The sequence below is a fragment of the Parasteatoda tepidariorum genome, chromosome 9 (genome assembly GCF_982258835.1).
Source record: "Parasteatoda tepidariorum strain Cologne lab strain chromosome 9, Ptep-v5.0, whole genome shotgun sequence".
In the NCBI taxonomy this organism is placed as follows: Eukaryota; Metazoa; Arthropoda; class Arachnida; order Araneae; family Theridiidae; genus Parasteatoda; species Parasteatoda tepidariorum.
In genome coordinates, this window is record NC_141763.1 from 88,827,888 (window position 1) to 88,850,619 (window position 22,732).

The 22,732-nt window shown below is 30.0% G+C and overlaps 1 protein-coding gene across 2 annotated transcripts; it reads left to right on the forward strand.

Moving 5' to 3' along the window:
* The first annotated feature begins 9 nt into the window (after nucleotides 1-9).
* Nucleotides 10-21,986, forward strand: LOC107446196 (gastric triacylglycerol lipase). Of its 2 annotated transcripts, none has more exons than XM_087152307.1 (9): nucleotides 10-137; nucleotides 10,899-11,097; nucleotides 11,489-11,603; nucleotides 13,809-13,959; nucleotides 14,349-14,441; nucleotides 14,535-14,687; nucleotides 15,438-15,509; nucleotides 16,863-16,928; nucleotides 20,541-21,527. In XM_087152307.1, exons 1-9 carry the CDS (start codon nucleotides 132-134, stop codon nucleotides 20,829-20,831), a joined length of 1,146 nt encoding a protein of 381 aa, XP_087008433.1. In that variant the 5' UTR covers nucleotides 10-131; the 3' UTR covers nucleotides 20,832-21,527. The 2 variants fall into 2 exon arrangements, with proteins under 2 accessions (XP_087008433.1, XP_087008432.1); XM_087152306.1 differs by lacking the exon at nucleotides 10-137 and adding an exon at nucleotides 7,197-7,534 and having other exon boundaries at nucleotides 20,541-21,986.
* The last annotated feature ends 746 nt before the right edge of the window (nucleotides 21,987-22,732 follow it).

Genomic DNA, 22,732 nt, shown 5'->3' on the forward strand with positions numbered 1-22,732 from the left:
CTAAGACTATGCATAGTAGCTAAGATTATGAAAATAAGGCGTAAATTGTGGGTTAATCCATGCTATTTCTACATGCTAGAGGGGTTTTCGCGAGATTCGCAAAGTTGTAATGGTGATAATAAATCACGGTAATGCTGGTAAGTTTTTCTTCGTTTTATTTATTTATTTATTATTTTTTTAAGATATTCTTAAGAGACAGGATTTTTAAGAATTTTCCTAGAGATTTATTATTTTCCTAAAAGAAATCTGTAATGATGGCGGCCAAAAATGGATTAAAATATCAGCGTTAATTTTTTTTGTCACCACCACTTTTTAAAATTTCTAAGACCAGCAGCAGACAACATTTTCAAGTTCTTTTCCCCGAATAAAAAGGAAACAACGGTTTCACAATCTGTGTGCATACATTTATGAACAATATAATCTATTTAATTATTTCATTATGAAAAAATCTTGAACTTTCTATTTGAGATGGTTACTTGCAAATGAAAGTGATTTGAAACCCAAAAATCAATAGTTTCAACGGGATTTTAAATAATTATATAGTTTTTTAAAAATTATAATTTATATATTTAATATATTTAATATTATTTATAATTATATATTTAATATAATTTGTATATTTATTATAATTTAATATATTATAATATTTAATACATTTAATTATATAGTTTTTTTAAAATTATTATTTAATCGTGCATTTAAAAAAAACGTGCTTACTGTGTCATCTTTTCACTTCTTAGAGCAAAATCTTTCGACCCATAACTATTTCTGATTGAGTATTAAGAAGTTGATGGGATATATATTTCCAAAATAACTAAACCTATGAACAGCTTTAGGTTATTGTCAGCGAATAGCCAGGTGATCTGGTCCAAGCTCACCGAAATACAAACAATTTAAATAAATGTGTCATTTATTGCATTTGAAAAATTTATTTTCTAATTAATTGTAAATTAAATTATGTAAAAAAAAAACATTTTCATTTATTAAACCACATTTAAACAATAGTGAAAAAAATTTTTTTCCTTCAAAGCCATAAGTTCTAAAAAAAAATTATTACAAAATGAAATTCACATGCGTTCTTTCTCGATATTGGCGATCCAGGTTATCTTATCTTGTTTACTTCAATATTTATCTTGTTTTGCTAGACTCGTTAGAGCTTATTCTACAAATTCCTGGCAGTTACTAGCGGATAGAGGTGACTTAGGTTCCAATGAAGCGACTCAGGTTCGAACCCAGCGTTGGCTGATTGCTGCGAATATCCCGGCTCGCAACGATCACAGTGGTGACGTAAAATTTCCTCATTGGTAGACAGACCATAGGTTAGAATCCCCTTGCCGTTGGGCTAACCTCGGGAGGTTTTTGTGGTTCTTCTCCGGATGTAATGGAAATGCGGGTTTGTTCCATGAAAAAATTCCTCCAAGATGGCTAGTTTGCCCCAATTCTTGATGCAGGAATTCCCTTGTCCTCTGATTTGTTTTCAAAATTACAAGACTACGGAATTGAACAATTATAGTCGCCAACTCAGAATTGGATTGGCAGTTCGTCACCAATTATAAAATGAAATATAAATATGAATGTAGTTATGTCTCAACATAAGTGAATATTACCCGAAACTGGATATCCAGAAAAATTGACCTGGTCCGGGTACCCAGTCATGATTCGTGCGACTAAAAACTTCTAGAAAACACACAGTTATATGAGCAAAACAAATAAATACTTACTTGTGTCTTCTAATATGGTCTTTTAACATCAATTAAACTTTTACACTCCGAATACTTTAAAATACTTTTTAAACCAATAAAAGCACTAAATCATTTAAAATACATACTACGGTATTTTTTACTTAATTTTTAAAGCTATTAAAATAACGTGGTTACTAATTAAAAAGGTATAAAAATTTCTAATTTAAGAATGGTGATTTAAAATTAGAAATTTAACCATCGTTGATGGACATCGCAGTGCCAAGGGTTAAATTCTTCAATATTGTATGAAGAACTATTTTCTTGCAAATAGAAAGTTGAGACATTAATATTTAGTAAGTATGGATACCGTTTTTTATAAAATAAGAGTTTCTCTTTATATTAGAGACTCGCAAGGGCCGCTGATGCAGCCGCTGTTTTGGGTGTTCAACTTGACGTTATATTTTGTCCTGCTACACAAAAATTATAGGGCTTAGAAACCTGAGTATAAGCAGTTGTGTAGAAAAATGTACAGAGAGAAAGACGGAATAAAAGAATATAACATTCGATAACTAGTTCGATAATTATTAATTGTTAAACTTTTAGGAAAAAATACCATACAGGTGCTCTACAGACAGCAGGAATGTACAGAGGTGAAACTAATTTTTTTTTTGTCGTATCTATGACATAGCCGAATCAACTGTTTCCATGCATCTTGATTACTGCTTTTGAAACTAATACTAGTACCTTAAAAACCTTAAAGGGCAAACTGTGTAGCGTAGACCGGGCAAATGTATACCTGGTAGTGGCACTTAAACTTAAAAAACATCAGAATAGGATAAACCAGGCAATAGCACTCACATCCCTTAATTAATCAGATTACGAAAAAGGTAATAAACAAGCGATTATCATCGATTTATTATTATGTTTGTTATTTTTGATTAATTATTATGTTTGATGTTTGACTTCGTGAAAAAATTTAACCATCGCCAACAGCAACCTTCTGGTATACACTTGGCTGGTATACACTACACTGATGACTTTTTTTAAGGTTAAGAGCCACTGCCCGGTATGCCCTAAAGTTTAGGCCCTAAACTAATGCCTTTTTTAAGGTAAAGTGTCGCTGCTCGGTGAATGTTTGTCTGGTATACTCAACACTAACTTTTTAAGGTTCACTGGAACTGCCCTCAGTATTCCCTATATTAAACCTTGTCTTTTTAGTCCTGAATTCGCTCCCCTCGATCTTGTGATTTTTTACGGCCCCCTTCAACGGAACATCTCCAAACGTTCTAAAAAACAAGAGGTAAAAATATTTTTAAAAAAAATGAAGTAAATTAATAAATGAGTAAATAAATAAATGGTAAATAAAAAGACACAATTTTTTTAAAATAATTAAATGAATATCGATTGATTTAATTATTAGGAATATTGATTCATTATTCATGTCGGGTGCCATAAATAAATTTCCAAACTTTTCATTGAAGTCATTGATTCTTAAATAATTGGGTAAATATGTATCATATAACCACGACAAATGGGCGGGTGTAACACTTCCTAGAAGAGAGAAGGCCTCCGCACGGTCAATTTAGTAGTACAACGCATCGAACGCAAACTGTTTAGTGGGGTTTTTCGTAAGAAAGCTGTCACAACGTTCGGGCCACAAAATTGCGTAGTGGGAAAAAATACGATAGAGGTCACTACATTCGGACTACTAAAGAATAGGATTTCTCGCTTATGCGGGGGCCTTCTTTCTTCTAGAAGGTGTTGGCTGGAAAGCGTATCATTTTTTCATAGGTGAGGGAAATTATAGAGCATGAAATGAGAGCGTGCTTCATTTGGAATGAATTCTAATTTGGAATACCATTCCAATTTTTTGGTTAATAGAAAACTCTTTAAATAAATTCGATTTTTTTTATTCATATCTTTTTCTTACAATTCGTCAAATAAGATGTTACCCCGTCAAATTCGTCAATTCGTACAATTCGTCAAATAAGATGTATAAGATGTATAGATCATTAAAATAAGCATTTCAACAGTGACTTGGAAATTTGTCGAAATAGCGAACTTAATATTTCGTAATATTCCGTTCACGTTATATCCCGACTTTACTGTATTGATTTCATTTGTTTATTTATTATTATTTGAGAAATTTTCGTCGATGACTTTAAAAACATGTTTTGAGATAATGGCTTTTGAAATCTGAAGTTACTTTATCATCAATAAATAATTGTCGTTTCTAAAAACAGAATCATCGATATCATGTTTACACTCATTTAGAGATTACGAAAAGCTTTTATCGGTGGCTTATCAGACCAACCTTTCCCACTCGCTTGTCAATCGAAGTTAAGTGGCTTACATATCCTAATTAAGCAGCGTGTTAAAGTCTGCTGTCAAACCCTTCTCGAAATCGGCTATAATAAGTTTACGGATGGTTGTAAACAATAATAAGTTTTCTGAAACCGGAAGAAATTTTGAAAACTTCCGGTGTATTCCTCCGCTCATCTTATGTTTACGAGGCGATGCGTAAACAGGCTTAATATTTTAGGAAGTTCTATTATTGTAATTTGTGATTAAGTTTACGCATAATTTTAGCATTCATAAAAGTTTCCTGTAATTTACAAATTCTAACTGGTTGTAAGACTAAAATAAATTTAAGAAAATTGATATCAAAACATAAATAAATTTGCCAAGTTTTGAGTATTATCCCTTATTTGGCTATATTTGTGTAAAATATTATCGTTTGAAATTTTTTGGGTTGCATCGTAGAATGCTTGCGAAGTTTTTCGAACACATTTGTTGTTTGTTTCGTTGCAATTTAAATTGAAAGAATGCGTTATATTTCGTTGTAATTTAAATTGAAAGAATGCGTTATATTTCGTTGCAATTTAAATTGAAAGAATGCGTTATATTTCGTTGTAATTTAAATTGAAGGAATGCGTTATATTTCGTTGCAATTTAAATTGAAATAATGTGTTATATTTCGTTGCAATTTAAATTGAAATAATGTGTTATATTTCGTTGCAATTTAAATTGAAAGAATGCGTTAGATTTCGTTGCAATTTAAAGTGAAAGAATGCGTTATATTTCGTTGCAAATAATGCGTTATATTTCGTTGCAATTTAAATTGAAAGAATGCGTTATATTGTAGACACTATTAGTATAATAATACTGGATGGTGCGCTTTTCCAAATTTAGGCGTAAAAATCAATCGGAAGTAATAACCCGGAAGTCTTACGACAAATTTTAACCCCAAGCGCCATCTGTGTTTAGCTTTACACATTTAACCATCCATCGTTGCATACACTCTCAAAAATAAAACTCTCACTTTTGACGATTTTGCAATTCTTGAGCAATATTTCGTTGCTTTTGATAATCAGTTTGTCTCGAAATAACGTGATCTTTGACGGAAATGTTTCCTCAACTCGATACCTAATCCTAGTGCAGAGGTTTCAAATTTGTTTCGTCAGCGGAATCCTAAATAATCAACCTTTTTTCGGTGGAAACCCGACTTTATAAATAAAGTTTATTAAAGCAATAGTGAACTTTATAACCTATTAAAGACTATATTTAATTAAAGGAATGAAGATATTTCATCATTAATAATCTTAAATTAGGTTATCAAAGATGAATCAGAAGTCGTCATGGAGAAATCTTCAGAGGAAGGTATTGGCTCACATTGGGTTGTCTGGCCAACTATGATGATGATGATGATGAAATTAGGTTATATGTCCAACAGCTAAATTTGCAGTCTTTAGGCTATATCCAGTCTAGTGATGAATTTGTTTTTTGTATATATACAAAAGCTGAAAATGAATAAAATAGGCTAAATTATAATTTACTTCAACATGAAAAGAAAAACATGTATGTGACAGAAATCAAATTTAGCAAATTCCTAAATATTTTTAGAGCTTAAAAATAAATTAAAAAACAAATTAAAAGAGCAAGTGTGTGGACAGTACTAAATGCTACATAAAGAAAACAAATGCTTTATATGGTAATACGACAAGAAAATCCGTAGAAAATATCAAGGTAAATATAATGATACCGAATTAATTACTAATCATGAAAAAAGCCACGCTAAAAATTTCAATAACTAACAAGGGAGATAGTAATCGCTATGTTGGTTTTCAATTATTTTAAGAAAAATATTTCTCGCAAAAAATTAGAGTATTGATTCAAATATTAATGAAGCAAATTGTACAGTGCTCAAAATAAAAAATAGACCAACCTGAATAACTTTTGATCTGATGATCGTATCTTCACATTCTACGGCTCATTCTTAATGATTCGAAAGGCTGATTTCAAATATGCAAATTAATTAGCGCAGACGACATGTTTAGTTACGAAATCAGACATAAAAACGTATTTTCTCGGAATAAAGATATCTTTTTTTCGACAGATTCGGATTTCTGACATTCGAAATAGAGGTAGTCACACAATCTGGGAAATTTGGTCCCCATAGTTTGGTCAGGAGAGCTGTCCAAAGTTCTGATCCCTTAATGTTAATCTTATTTCTTGCGTATTTTGCCATTTCTTGAGAAATTTGCAAGCGAATTGAAAATTTTTTGCACACAATTATAAAATTCGTTTAGCCAAAGATAATTTCATGAAAAATATAACTTTCAGTAAATATTCATTATTTTTCATTATTTTATTTAGCAATAGTAAAAAAAAATTTAAATTGCAAGATAAATAATATTTTTGCATCATTTCAACGAATGTAAATTTACATACAAATACAAAATTCGAACGAAATCGGTCGAATAGTTCCTGATAAATCGAATTTAAAAAAAGCTCTATTTTAAAAATTCAATCAATTTCGTTCAAACTCTGTATTTTTTTAAATGTAAAATTATGCAAAAAAATTATTTATCTTGCTGTTCAAAATTGTCGACCATTATTAAACAAAATAATAAAAAATAATAAATACTTACTGAAAGTTATATTTCGCATGAATTATTTTTGGATAGATGAATATTATAATTCTGTGAAAAAACTTTTCAATTCGCATAAAATGTCTTTGAGATATGGCCCAACAGGCAAAAAGTAAAACTAACATTAAGGGGTCCAAACTTCGGAGCGCTCTCCTAACCAAACTATCCCAGATTGCGACAGACCGGACACTATTACAACACGATCATGCGTCACTAGATCAAAAGTTTTTTTGAAAGTTCTGTTTTTTTCCTTCCTCGTTGCATATTTTACTGCAATTTTTGCACACGCAAAAATTTGAAACAACGATTGACAATCAAGCAGAAAATCAGATAAGGCGATGTTTGTCATGAAGCTAATTATTAAAATTTATATTTTGGACAATATAAGTCCGTGAAATAGAACAAAAAGAAATATAAAACATTATTGAATAAATCGAGAACAAGTACATTAGAAAATCTCCATTACGACAGTTGTTACGTGTTGCAATTTTCCTGATTCACTGTGAATTGGTAAAAATGAAGGTTTTATCATTAAAATCAGAATTATATATTCAGTTTTGGAACGCTTTGTTCGACGTCATTCAGCCATCTGAGTCAATAAGCGTATTCATGAAAGGTACAAAAAATTGCTCTTGGATTATCCTTTAAAGTAAGAGATATAAATGTGAAAAATACAGTTTTTAAAGCGCTATTGAGAGTCGATGTTGACAAACTGATTAGATTCAGTTTGAAATGAACTTCTTACTGGTAGTGGTACTGCTAGCATATCCATATTCAGTAGTTTATAGTGATATTTCAAATGATATAAATAATGATATAAATAATGAAATAAATGATATAAATAATGAAATTAATTATATAAATAATGACATAAATAATGTAGCAAATCTGATAGAAGATCCAGATATTCACCGAAATGTCGTAAGTCTGTTTAAACTTTTACTTTTTTTGCAATTTTATTGTAACTGATTAAGAGTTATAGATAAAAAAAAATGGTATGGTACTTTGTTAATGGAAATAATTCCAACATCTAACTTTAAAAACAGGATAAAGCCAGTTATAGATAAAGGAAATGATATGGTACTTGGTTAATAGAAATAATTCCAGCATGTAACTTTAAAAACAGGATAAAACCAGTTATAGATAAAAGAAATGATATAGTATTTTGTTAATGGAAATAATTCCAATATGCAACTTCAAAAACAGGATAAAGTCAGTTATAGATAAAAGAAATGATATAGTACTTTGTTAATAGAAATAATTTCAATGTATAACTTTAAAAACAGGATAAAAAGAATTATAAATGAAAGGAATGATTTAGGAATTTGTTAATAGAAATAATTCCAATATGTCACTTTAAAAACAGAATAAAAAGAGATATAGATAAACGAAATGATATAGTACTTTGTTAATAGAAATAATTTCAACGTGTAACTTTAAAAACAGGATGTTGTCATATTTACCCATGCAAAATTCGGATCACCCAAAATGAGGAGAGGAAGTGAATAAATCCTTTTTGGCATGAATTTTGAAATCATTTGATGGGATTGTAGCATGCATATAAAGGAGGCTTTTTTTTAAAATTATTATGGCGTTGAAAAAGCGAAGAAGATTTTTAACTTCTTATTATTTTGCATGGATAAAGAGGACACCATTTCTTGAAACTTCATGCAGGATCTTTCAAATTGTGCAAGAGTTTGACCAGGTAAAATCTTCCAAAGCATTTGCCTCCAAGATAATTTTTTTTCACATATAGTTATAATAGAAGTGTTTCCATAATTTTGTCTAACACATGTATTTCCCACTATAGGAGACAGTCTTCTGCATATGTTATAACTTTTAATAAATCTCGCTAACAACGGTTCCTTATCGTTTTCGAAAACAAGTTAGATATGAAACGATTTTACTATCAGGGTTTCTTTTCTTTTCCAGGATACTAAGAAGCTTGCGCGAATTGAGATTAAACTATCACTTTAAATATTATAGGAAAACTATTACTTCTGGGATAGTTACGACGGAAATATTTATTCATTACAAAAAACTAAAGTTTACTCCAATTTTAAAATATATATATATTTCGAGGGTAAAAGTGGCTTCTTTGGAGGAATATTTTTTTAAATTTACATGGTCGAAAACATGTGCAATTATTAAAATAAGATTTTACAGAATAGTAATAATATAAATAATTAAAGCCAGGAAAATTTTCTAAGAAAAAGTAACTTAGCCAACATCAACTAAGAGATTAACAGCCAGATGTCACCTTGAGCCGCTTGCGGTCCTTTACTCATTTATCTTGGACTTCTAGCATTGTAGCGGAAGATATAGTGCCGTTGTAGTGGTGGTTGCAATGTAAATGGAGCAGAAAAGAAGCATTTTAACACTATAGACATAAGTAAAGTTTTTAAATTTTTTAAGAAAATGTTTAATTTTTTTTTCTTCTTTTAAGTATTTTGGAGAGAGATGCATCACTACAGAAGTAAACTGCTGTGGGTTGAATATGAGATTAATTTCGATCAGCTAATTCGTTTTTGCAGAACTAGGAATTGTCTTAAAAAAAGTCTACCAGAATTGAATTTTTCCTTAGAACTGCGAGAACTCTAGTATTATTAACGTGTCCACAGTAAACCAGTAGAGTCATTACCTCTTTCAAGTTCATTAAAAATTAATTAAAAAACATATAAAAATTGACTATTAAAATGCGTACTAGGCATATTCATACATAAAATAATAACTCCTATTATTAGAAATGAAGAATAAAAATAGTGTAGAGCCACAAATTTGACCCTAATTCCAACAAATTGATTCTTTATAATAGATAAAATGTGTTGTTTGTCAAACCAAGGTAGAACTTGATTGTAACCAAATGTAAAGAGGCTCGCTCCTTACCTAAATTCCATCTGACAGAACACCTCAACTGTAATGTTCTAGGGGGTGTTATTAACCTAACAAGAAACAAATCAATCATTTATGTTATATAACGCTAGCTGAAAACCCGTGCTTCGCGAGGGGTGATTAAAAAATAAGTGAAGAATAAAAAAAAAATCTGTACTGAGAAACAGTATGAAATCATGCTCAAAACTAAAAAGCATATACCAACATAATTATACTTGTGTACTCTTCTGTACTCCTGTACTCATGACTCTTCTGTACTTGTTGTCTCGGGCTTAATTGGCAATTGACACCGTGTTCCTGTGGTTTTCTAAATCTTGGTTCAGGTATATTTTTTGTATTTTATATTTAAGGGTATGTTGATCTATTTTAATGTTCCATTGATCCATTGTATTTGGCGTATGGGCCTATTGGCCGAGGCCGCTGTAAAACTTTTCATACCGACATAATTATAGAGCTCGATGCAAGAACCAGTGAAATTTTCAGGGGAATTAATGAATCAGAGAAAATAACAACGAATGTTTGAAAATGCCACTTACCTAAGTTTTCAATTAATGTAGCTAAAGTAATTTACATTTTTTAAAAAAAATTTAATGTTATTTGTTGCCCTTTTCGGTGGTTTTATGCTCTTGAAGTAAGTTAAGTTCGCCTTTTGTTGTCATCCCATTAGAATAAAAATAAAATGTTTTTAGCTTCACTTTGGCGAGATGCTATTGCTCGCCCCCAACTAAAACTAGTCAAAATTTACCACTACCAAGAAAGTTTCTCCGGTGCATATCCCTTTCGAACGGCCGCAATGCAGCATCGGCATTAAAACTGCGTAGTATTGGTGCAGTTTTCTTAATCACGAAATATATTAACTAAGTACTTTAAACCTAGATTAGTATATTTGATACTTATTACATAACCTTTAAACATTTGTTCTATGTGCGAAATGCATTTTTCAGTAGCAGAAAATTAAAGGTGGAATTTAAAAAACTAAAAGAATTCTTGTAGGACTTTGGAACATGACCATTTCTCTTATCTGTCCTTTAATTTACTGTTAAAATTATTTATAAATAGTGGTGGAAAAATGTTTTTTAATTTTAGTTCATTGAAAGTACTTTCTTAGCTACCACAGGAAAAATATTTTCTGAAACTTCGATTGGTGTGTAAGAGTGTGTTAGAATGCACATTGAAAATATGCATAAGATTTGCATATTTTGAACATAATGCGCACCTTTTTCCATACAATTGTTCGAAATTTGAATCTCATTTTAAAGGTAGATGACTCTTCCCATGGTCCATATAACGTATATGTACCAAACTTCATTGGTATATAAGAACCAGAATGGTTATAACGTTAATTATAAATACCCTGTACATAATTTAATTCAAACTTCATTTATATCTCTAGACTGAATTGATTACTTCCAAAGGGTATCCAGTTGAGAATCACTTTGCGTACACAGAAGACGGATACGAGCTTTCTCTACAAAGAATACCATATGGCAAATTAAACAAGAAGACAGGGAATCGAAAACCGGTTTTGCTACAGCACGGAATATTAGAATCTTCTGCAGACTGGGTGATTAATTATCCACATCAAAGTCTTGGTATTTGTACAGTTTTATTGTTATGCTGTGTAATTCTTATATTTAAATTTTTTACATATGAAAAAAGGAGATAAAACATTACAAAAATGAAAAATTTAAAAAAAATATTTAAGAATTTCATTAAAAAAAAATTGAAAAGTTGGAAAACTAAATAATGAAAAGATATAATCTCGTCATCATCTCACACGATTATATCTGCAAAAAAGAGTGCTTTACAATATTGCATAAATATAGACAATATTCTTATTTAGCCAAGATTTGTAAATATTGGCCCAATGATGGCTCAAGTTATTTTGCAGCTTTTTATTATCGTTAAAAAGATATTATATAAAATACACTGGTATGTCATTTGTATATTTTTATCAATATAGAGATATTTTTTATATTTCAGGTTTCTTACTGGCAGATTATGGTTACGATGTATGGCTCGGAAATACAAGGGGTGGTGCCTATTCGAGACAACATCTCAACTTCGAAACAAACTCAAAAGATTTTTGGGATTTCAGGTAAACATTGGAAACTTTTGAGGGTAAATAAATTTAATTTTCTGAAAATATCATTGCAGTATATATTACTGAAAATATCTGAAAATATCATACTGAAAATAATAAATCTGAAAATATCATATATTTAATTTTTGTATTACAAAATACTTTTGTATTAATAAGAGAATTAAAACTCTTTCGTTTTCATAAAATGTCTTTGTTAAAGAATAAACGTCGAGAGATTCTATTTTGGGAATTCAAGGCTGAAAACATACCATTGAAATATAAATAGATTTATATTTCAAAGGAAGAGTTATTTTTAGAATCGTTCCCTTTCCATATAAGGAAGCAGAAATGATTTTCCTTAATGCGTAAGGTTACAAGGAATGTACGAAATGTGCCTTTTTACCTCAAATCTATGTTGGTATAAAACGTAAGAACGCATAGTTTTGCGTGTCCTTTTCATCATGATTTGATCCTGATAAGCTGTTCAGGAATTGTCAGAAGTCTTGTCCATTCCCCTCCCGTTGGGAGTGTGGACGTCAACTGTAATCAATACCAGCCTACATTTAAATAGACCTGTTTAGAACGTCTGATGGCTTATGACTGCAATTATTTCAAGCTAAATACAACACTGATAACAGGGTTGGAGCCCTGTTATTACATATATATATATATATTGGCACAATTTGAAAGATCTTGTTTGAATTTTTTAGAAATGGTGCTCTTTTTACCCATGCAAAGTACAGATCGACCAAATTGAGCTTAAATAGATAATACCTCATTTCCTTTTCAAGTAAGACTTGAAAAGTTTTATAAAATAAACCTTACTATCCTATAGAATGATGTAAAAGTTGGTGATGTTAAAATTAGGAACAAGTTATTCATTTCCTTTCTCATTTTGGTCGATCTGAATTTTGCATAGGAGAAAAGGACACCATTTCTAAAATCTTCAAGCTTGATCTTTCGATGTGTGACAACAATTTTCACATGCAAAATCTTCCAAAGCATCTGTTGCTAAAAGATAGATTGCTTACATAGACCTAATATATAGTTTGTCTAAAGTAAGAACTCCCCTAGCCATTCGTCTGGACCCGTGGCGATGACTATGGTAACGAGGTGTAACTATTTCTAGTAGGGGTGTGGGGTTTAGGACAGGTTTTAGCTCGGATCGGAGAGAGAAAGAGAACCTTTTTCTTCGGTCAATTGTTTTAGCCCTATAATGAAGTCAAGCTACCCTCCCTGAAATTCGCTATTCTTGTTTCAGAAGCAGACGGCTGGAGACTTTGTGGCGGGTGGAGTTCTAATGGTAGACAAACTATAGAAGTGTTTTCATTATTGTATTCCTGTATATATAAAGGAATAAACGTGTTTTTAGAATTTTCAGTTATGTCCGGTCGAAAGCAGACCCGTATATTGGATTGCGTTTTCTACAAAGGAGAGCGCTGAAAGCTCTTGACTGCCTATACTTCCGGGTTACTGTTTTTGGTGTGTTTTGAAGCCATTTGGCACACAACGTGAACATTGTGTTTTGTGATTCTCTTGAGTGTTTTTTTTGTGTACTTGTGTTTTTTAACTGATTTATTATTTGTGTTTAAAAGAAGAATCGTTATAAGAATCGTCATATGAAGACGTGTCATTTCAAGACGTAAGAATTGTCATTTAAAAAAGAAATCGTTATAAAGCACTTCTTACCTTGTTAACAATATAAAAACTTCAAAATTTAAACCTGAATGATAAGTTGTAGAATGAATTTAATCTCGCTCCTCGAACAATATGCTAACGCTAACATATGACGGAGCACGGCTGGCAGCACTACGAATAAACAGTAATAAACAAGTAAAAAGGCGCCATAATACATATCTAAATAACTAAGCAGATTTTTACTTCAAACTCATCAGAATTACTTAATATCATTGATATCTTATGAAATATAGCAGATTTGAGCTCAGAAATTATGTAATTTATTTCTTTTATAGGAAAAAATATGATTTGTTTGAAAATATCGCCTAGCTAAATAATAAGCTGTAGTAAGCGGTTGTAGAGTAGGTCAAGAATCAAGATTGATATTTAAAACGTCATCATATATACGAAAACGGGAACGCCCTTCGCTGAAAAATTTGTCACCATCGAGCCTAATTTTATACTAATACAAAAAAAAAAAAAAAAAAAAAACTGTCGTATTGAATTACATACTATATTTAAACACTGATTATTTTCTTTTAGCTTTGATCAGATGGCCGAATATGATTTGCCAGCTATGATTGACTATATTCTCAATGTAACTAAAGAAGACAATCTGGTATATATTGGCCACTCTCAGGGGACAACCATAGCTTTTGCTCTTCTGTCTGAAAAACCTCTTTACAATGAAAAGGTAAAAATAAAACCTCAATAACAATTTACTGCAGCTTCTACAACAGAAATATTTTTCCATTCAGAGATTTTAATATATTTTAGTGTATCCTATCACCACGCAACCTGATTGGCTGCAGAATCGTGGCATCTGTTTTGCAACGATTCGGCAGCCAATCAGATTTGACGCTAAAGCATGACGTCACTTTTAAGTACCCAATTAAATCTGATCGGAAAATTGATTCAGAGTGATGATAAACTAACCCTAATAGCTGTAACAGTAAAACGCCATCTTGTTTATATTTTGGTCTTGGGTTGTCAATAATGTTCTCGATATTATCGTTATCGATGATTATTGAAATGCATCATAAAAAAATAATGCTCACGATATTCTTTTTCTTTAATTTCCAGATAAAGTTGTTTGTGGCACTAGCACCAGAAGTAGAAGTTAGCCACGTGAAGTCTATAGTTAGTAACCTCGTCCCTTATTTTGAGTATATCGAAGTAAATGTAATCTCTATCTGAATTTTTTTTTTATTTTGATATCGCTGTAGTTTTCAGAGTCACTAACATTAGCATATATTTTTTCGTTTAAAGAGTATCATGAATACATTTGGGGTGTATGAATTCATGTCAAACAATCCAGCCCAGCAGTTCATCACCCGGAACCTCTGCGCCTCGAAGTCTGCATTCATTTGCGAAAATATCATGTACATGGTTTTTGGTAAAGATAGTGAGCAATATAATCAGGTACTTTCTTTTATTAGTTTAAAGAGAAAATATTTATTTATTATGCCAATTTTTAAGCTGATAACATTAATTAATTCTTTGATATAATTTTTGTTACGGTCGTTAAACAGCCTTTCCAATTTTCGAGTTTATGACTACCTGTGTTCAACTCTGTAGTCTTATAATTTTGAACCCTATCAAAAGACAAGGGAATTCCTGGATCAAGCATTGGGAGACATTTTCCTATATATAACCGAGAGAGAGAGAGAGAGAGAGAGATTTATTATATATAACCGAGATTTATTTATTATAAACATAAGTCTTGCAAACACCAAGAAAAATTTTCTTCGATGAGTATACTAGACGGTTTCTATGCTCTACTTATTTATAAAAATATCTTATTTCTTACCACTTTGGTTTTGCCTAATTTTTATAGGATTAATTGCGATAGTAATTATACGTTAATAATAACTAAAAGTATCCTTTCTCTTTTAATTGAAAATCGGATGATTTACTCACAGGTAATTTTACTACAAAAAGCATTATGTAGTGGTTCTTACAAATATATAAATGTGCAGATGATTGATTCATTTTTTTTAATCACGTTTTAAATTTTTTATGGCCTGTTGAAACCAAGCTCTAATGGAGTTGAGTGTGCTTTTAGAAAATATTCACATTTCAAATGGGCACTTTTATGTTGCGATTCCTTATTTTTATATAATATTATTTATCTATGTTTACTTGCAGTTTATTTGATTATTATTTTTTCAGACAAGAACACCAGTTTACGCTGCTCATTTCCCAAACGGTGCCTCTATAAAGAATGTCGTGCATTTTTCTCAAGTAAGAATAGTTAAATAAGGTGTTTATTTGTGCCAGGCCTATTGATGTAAAAACCTACAGTTTAAAGACGGGAAAAAAAATGTTGAGTTTTAAAAATTAAACCCGGAATTTTGGGAAATTTTGAATTTTGAAGAAAAACAAAACCGGTCAATTTGCAATATCAAATAAGATAAAAGCTGCGATATTAGCATTTGCATTAGAGTAGTCTATCAAATTGATCGACATCAATTTGATTGCAATAGTTTTAATTTGAAATTATACAGCGCTCTAGGCCAATAGACCCATACGCCAAATACAATGGATGAATAAAAAAGGTCAACAGACCTTTATATAAATAAAATACAAAAATTATATATATATATATATATATATATAAAATACAAAACTTTTTAACCCTTATATAAACAAAATACAGAAATTATATATATATAAAATACTAAAATTATTAACCCTGAGACAACCAGTAAAAACTGAGTGAGCTGTGAGCCAGAGCTGGTTGACCTCTCAATAGTTGACCTTGCAATAGTTTTAAATGCATTTTTTTTCTCTAAATTCTTCAGTTTAATCTTTCAATACTTCATCAAAAGTAAATTTTAAATCTAATGTTTTTTTACACCGTAAATAAAAAAAAGTACTGAACATAGTTACTTTAAACTTATCTATTTAAAAAAAATACATTAGCCAAAATATGATTCTTAAACTATTTTACGTCACTGTAGTCTGCTTTCCTGATGGAGCAATTCAGAAAACATAATTTTTTACTGAATTCGCAATTAGTCTAGGGGGCAATCCCTCGTTTTGTCTAGGGCGCAATGCATGAAACACATTGAATTATTCGTTTAAAAAAATTGCAATTCTAAATATACATTTTTACTTGAAATACATATCCGTACCCCCAATGTGATTACATAAAATAATTTTATACATAGTTATTAAAAAAACTGTGCAAAAGTTTAATTTTATATGATCCCACATGAAATCACTATTTCATTTTAATTTTATGCCACTTTGGAAAAAATGCACAAAATTTCAAGCAGAATGATAAAAGAATAGAGTAAGAATTTAGTTGAAGAAGTAAGCGAAACAAAACATAAAGAATTTTTGAATTTATGTTGAGAGAACTATCTCCCTGCTAAACAAACACATATCGAATCTTTCGTGATATAAATTAGTTTGATGCTGCTATTTTGAAATTAAATAAAATATCAAATTTTTTTTTAACGATCCTCAAAATTTTCGAACGCAAGTTGATAAACACTTTTAAATGTGGGATATTTTTACACATAGATACATTTAGATTTAAAAGTGATTGAAATTAAATGACTAATAATGTATCATATTTTGTTTTATTAGATGGTAAAATCAAAGAAATTTCGGAAGTTTGATTACGGAAAAGAAAACTGGAAGTATTACAATCAGGTACATGGATTTTCGACATTATAGACCAACTATCACGAGAACTTTACCCGACTGGACGTTTGAGGTTGATTGTTGCTATGGGAAGGAGAGTAAAGTCATTTCAAATGAAGGGGAGAGATTAAAAAAAATGGAATAACTTTCATCCTAAATCCGTGGTTCTCAATTTTCTCGGCTTGGGAACAACAATTGATCACCTTTTTTATTTTAGCGGGACCCCAACTTCATAAATAAAGTTCATTAGAAGAATTGCGAACGTATAAGCAAAATGTACTACTAACTATTTTCAATGGACTACTAATTATTTTGAAGACGGTTAACCTGAAGAAAGAAATAGTTTTATCAATAATAATTTCAAAATTGTGTTTTAAGTTAGGCTGTTGGATACTTACAACTTGAGAAGAAGTGAAATGACTATGCTTATCCAGGTGATTTAAATCAGATTTACTTGGATACCTGTAAGTGACGTCACGTAGTTAATTGGCTTCTGAGTCGATTGTGGACACTATTTACCAAAAATGACGTCACTTGCTGGCATTTATTTGAATTCATTGGGCTGGAGCGTCGTTTATTCTAAAATTGATTTCGATTTTTTTGTTATAAACGTTGAGAATAATTACCAGAAGAATGTTGAATCCATTTATTTTATTTTGAATGAAAAAATTCATCGAACAGTACTAATGTGATTTTTCCTAAATGAGCATCTTTTTCATAATGTATTCGATGTTTTGTTATGAGAATAACTATATACATTTTTAAGTTATGCTTTTTTTCCTCACATAAATTAACCGAATAATTTCTTAATAATAATCTAAATATTAAATGAATCATTGATTAAATATAATTGTAATTATAGGTTTCAGAAATCATAAAATAAGTCCTAACAGTTGAAACTCTTGTGACCTTTCCACGGAACCCTTGTGAATTATCATCGTAATTTTAGCAACCGCCAGCACGTGAGTCTAGTGCCTGGAGGAGTTCTCGTGAGAGCCAGATAGTAAATCTTTCTCTAATGTTTAATGGTAATTCGAAAGTTATCAATTACAATACATAGTAAATGTATAAAAACTTTATTTTAATCCTGAAAACAATTATAGCATTAAAAATACATTAAACACTTAAAACGTTACAATAATAGCATAAATTAATTTAATCAGCACAATTAAAATTAATAAAAAAACTAAGTGAGTTTAGGAAAGCTAATTAAAAAAAATCGTAAGGCATACATGTTGTTGTTGTTGTCTTGCCTATGTCAATGCTAAATATTTCTAGAAATTTGGAGGAAGAGTTGTGTGAGTTCTGGCGCGTGAGGACAGTATAGTAAGGTATATATAAAAAAAATGAAATTAGTGAAACGTGAGTAACATTATAATAAAATAATCAAAGTTAATTAAAAAAAATTTACAATATAATTAATCAATAAAAAGACATTAAAAAAAACTAAAATAGCTTAACGAAAACATAACATTCAAAAAATAGTCACAAAATTAAAATTAATGATGAAAAAGTTAAATTAATTAACAAAAAGTATTTATTTAAAGGTAAGGTTAATATCAAAACTTAAAACAAGTAAAACATGAAAATTAGTAAATGAAATATCAGAAAAAATTTAATTAATTAAGAAATCACTGTCACATCATCAGTTAAAATAAAAGTAATTTACAAATGGTGATACGTATAAGAAAAATGAAAATTGATAAATACGGAAAACAATAAAATAGGTAAAAAAAAGAACCTCATAAACAAGTTTAATAAAGAAACCAAATCCACCCAAAATAAAAAAAAGTTAAATTGAAAAACAAACAAACACGAAAAACATTCAAATATTTGGTAAGCGTTCAGCACAATTAAAAGTAACAAATTAACCAAATGAGTTAATGAAAAGAAATTAAAATATTCTGAGGTGTTTATAAAAGTCTGAAGTAGTAAAAAGGAAATCAGTACAATTAAAACTAATAAAGAAATCAAATATAATGAAAAATAACTAAAAACAGGTGAAGAGTTATAAAAAAAATCTGAAATAAAAGGGAAAAGAAGTTTAACAACGTTTTTCCAGTTTTATAAAGTGGTAGACCATTAATACTAAACCTTTCAGAAGTATGATTAATTTTTCTAACAATTTAAAGGCCTCACCACGATGTAGCCGGAACAAAATTGCATTTCATATGAGCGTTTGAATCATTTATATATAGTAATCTGGACTCTAAATCAAACTTTCAAAAGAAAGAATCATGCATCAAAACATTAACTTTCAAACACTTAAAGAAATCTTCCCCAAAAGCGTTGTAATTTGGCAATCTTTTATAAGGGAATCAAGTTAATGTAATTGTTCATGAAAAATAAATTCGGAAACGGTAATACATATAGGGAAAAAAATTTATTAAATTAAAAAAATAGATTGTAACAAACTATAAAATATCAGGTTGAGTAAAAAGTTTTCTGCCAAGGGGAGATACCTCAGCGCCAAGTTAACCATGTTAGTTAACTTTTCTCCAAACTGGTTTTTGCCTTCTGAAGCTGAAAGTTGGAACTGCACAATTATGTAATTTGTTTGTCAAAACTTAACTAGCTTGTGCACCAAAAACGAGCTTTCACGTCAAAGGATCAGAATGATTATGTAACTATGAGTTCTGAAATAAACTCAGTGCAGCTGAATGCCACAGAAAATGTTTAGGTTTCAATACGGTTTCTTATGATACCTTAAAAGTTTGGTTTCTTAAATTTAGTGCTGGGAATTTCGATATCGAAGATGAAACACGTTTCGGTCACCCTATTGTGGTTGATTGTGACCAGTTAAAGCATATCATTCAGCACGAACTATTGGGTTAGAACTTGACGTTTGCATTTCATTGACAAGACATCATTTTACAAGATTGCTTTTTGAAGTTATACTTCTTATGCGACTTCCAACAAGGTTGCGTTAACCGTTTAACGATACATTTTTATTGGCCGGGAAATCACGTGGTAGGATCCAATTTTTTCCTCATTCATTTCCATATTGTTTGGGTTCTCACTAGCATAAAAATAATAAAAGTCATAAAAGTATTTTTTTTTATATAAATATTTTTTTAGTTTGTTTTGATACACATATAATTTAATAGGGTAGTATTTTTTATTTCCAAACTTAGTGGATAACAATTGTAAAAAATGAGTGAAAACAATCCCACGGACAATGCAACGGATTTAAGGTTATGTCAAGGTACGTCTCTTGTGAATATCAATTGATTGTTAGGTTTTCTCTTCTGAAATTACATTATGACGCATTCACATACATTATTAATACAAGTACATTTTCTAGGGCGAGACGATGAGGCAACCACAAGCACTTCCACTGGTTCAAGAGGTCCAGGAGGGAAAAATGCACAATATTACCGTGATTACAGAGCTCGGAAGCGAGTGGAGCAGGAAAAAGAGTCGTTGAATAGAACTAGTGATCCTTCTACGACTGCTGATTCCTCCGCAATTAACGTCACAGGTTGCGAAGTTTAACTTCTTCCACGCGGAGGGACTCCACGCACTATTTTTTTTTTCTTGGTGGAAAACTTTTTACTCAACGTAATATGTGCAATACTAAATAAGTAATAAGTTCTAAAACAATTTTTTTTTCTTAATTAGGACACCCCACCAGAATATAATTTGTCAAATGTGGTTACACCCACAGCATTGTTCTGGGGAATGAACGATGCTTTAGCAGACACGGAGGACATCAGTTTATTAGAGAAGAGGTTAAAATCACTCGTGTATAGCTATTGCGTACCTTGGAAGAATTTCTCACATTTTGATTTTGTGCTAGCCAAAGATGCCAAAAAACTTGTTTACGATGAAATAATGTCTCTTATAAAACAATTCCAGAATAATAAAGCGCCGTTTATAAACAAATCTTTTGAACGGAAAGCATGTCAATAAATTATAAAAGTCTAGCTTTATTTTTTTAGGGACTGTAATAAAAATCGGTTCTCTAAACAAAAATATTGATTGAAATCTCTAATGAAACCCATCAAGAGTAATAAAGAGTTTAAACTAATATTAGACACGAGCTTTTCGTCTCGCGTGTTTTTCTTTGATGATGTCAGTCAAGAATAATTCTTTGAAGCTCTCTAGTTAAACTGCTCAAGATTAATAATCAAAGTCTCTAATGAAATAATTCAAAAATAATACCGAAACTCTCTAAATAATTCAAGAATAATGAAGTAGCATTCGTAGATGGGTCTTTTCAATGAAACGCATATCTTTAAACCATCAATGTCTAGCGTTCCTTTTTAAGGAACATTTCTCTAATGAAAGAATTCAAGAACAATATCTAAACTCTTTTATGAAACAATTTAAGAATAATAATCAAATTCTTTGATGAAGCAAGTCAGGAAGGAATGACAATGAAAATATCTAATAAAATAATTCAACAATAATAAAGTAACATTGATAAATGGGTCTCTTCAACGGAAGGTATATCCGAATAATAACTAAACAATTGATGTCTAGCGTTTCTTTTCAAGGAACAGTTCTGTAATGAAAGAATTCAAGAATAATATCTATACTCCTTGATGAAACAATTTAAAAATAATAATCAAAATCTTTAATGAAAGAAGTCAAGAATAACAATGAAAATAATATTCAATAATTGTAAAATATAATTTATAGATGTATCTTTTCAACGGAAAGCATATCATTAAATCATCAATGTGTAGATTTCCTTTTAAGAGACTGTTCTCTAATGAAACAATTCAAGAATAATAATGTTCTGTGTGATAAAACAATTGAAGAATAATAATGAAAATCTTATAAACAAGTCAAGAGTAATATAGTAGAATTTAGAAATAGTTCGTTTCAATGGAAGGCATCTTAACACTAATGTCTAGCATCCCTTCCTTAGGAAAAATTCCAATAATGCAACAAAATTCAATAAAAATTATTTTTAATCATAAATTTAACATAAATTATTTTTTAAATATTCATGTTTTTGTCATTTTGTACATTGTATACACGTATCGAATTCCTGATTGATTGAGGTAATTTTTATATTTTATTTTTAAGCTTGAATTAAAAATATATCATTTTAGTAAATATGACTACAAGTACATTTTTTATTCAAGTGTTATAATTTAGAAAAAATTTAAAATTCGAATCTCTTATCTGAATAATATCCCAATTTTTAATTTTAGGTTTTTCAATTTTCAAGTAAGGTAAATTCTTTAAGCAGTTATTTTAATTCAAGGGTTTTACAGCTGTTTTTGCTATGATTAACATCAGTCGGAAAGTATTATTAAGTACTTATTAAGAGGTTAAATGCTTCTCAAGGAAATTCTAGAGAATGATATTAGGACTTATAATGGACATTGATAATTTATGTTCTGATCACGATACAGTGTACAACAACACTAAAATGGACAACACTAAAATTCAGAAATAAAAGAAAAACAAATTACTCTGCTATAATGCATCCTGTATTAATTAAACATATCTGAAAAAAGAGCCTTTTTTTACCCGTTATAATGTTATAAACGTTTGGAATTAATAGCCTTGACAGAAATTTTATACACATCAGGCAAAAAATTATCAAAAACTGGTAAAAAAATCATTCTAGCTTATCTACTAGAAGAGTATAATATCCTTGACAGCAAAGATTTTTTTTAAACAGTATATCATGTTTATAGGACTATGATATGGATATAAAAACTCTCCCTCTTACTAGAAAATTATATAAAAAATTAATAAACTGTCCCTTAGTTGATGTCTTCAAAGGCAGCAATTAAAACATGATTTATAAATATATTACAGCATATGTATATGTTTTTGGAAAATTCGACGCC

Bases quoted from the DNA above. Each gene is read 5' to 3' on its own strand.
- LOC107446196 (XM_087152306.1), top strand. From the start codon at position 7,346: ATGAACTTCTTACTGGTAGTGGTACTGCTAGCATATCCATATTCAGTA. The intron at 14,688-15,437 runs GTACTTTCTTTT...TTATTTTTTCAG, and splicing joins ATAGTGAGCAATATAATCAG to ACAAGAACACCAGTTTACGC. The intron at 16,929-20,540 runs GTACATGGATTT...TTTCTTAATTAG, and splicing joins ACTGGAAGTATTACAATCAG to GACACCCCACCAGAATATAA.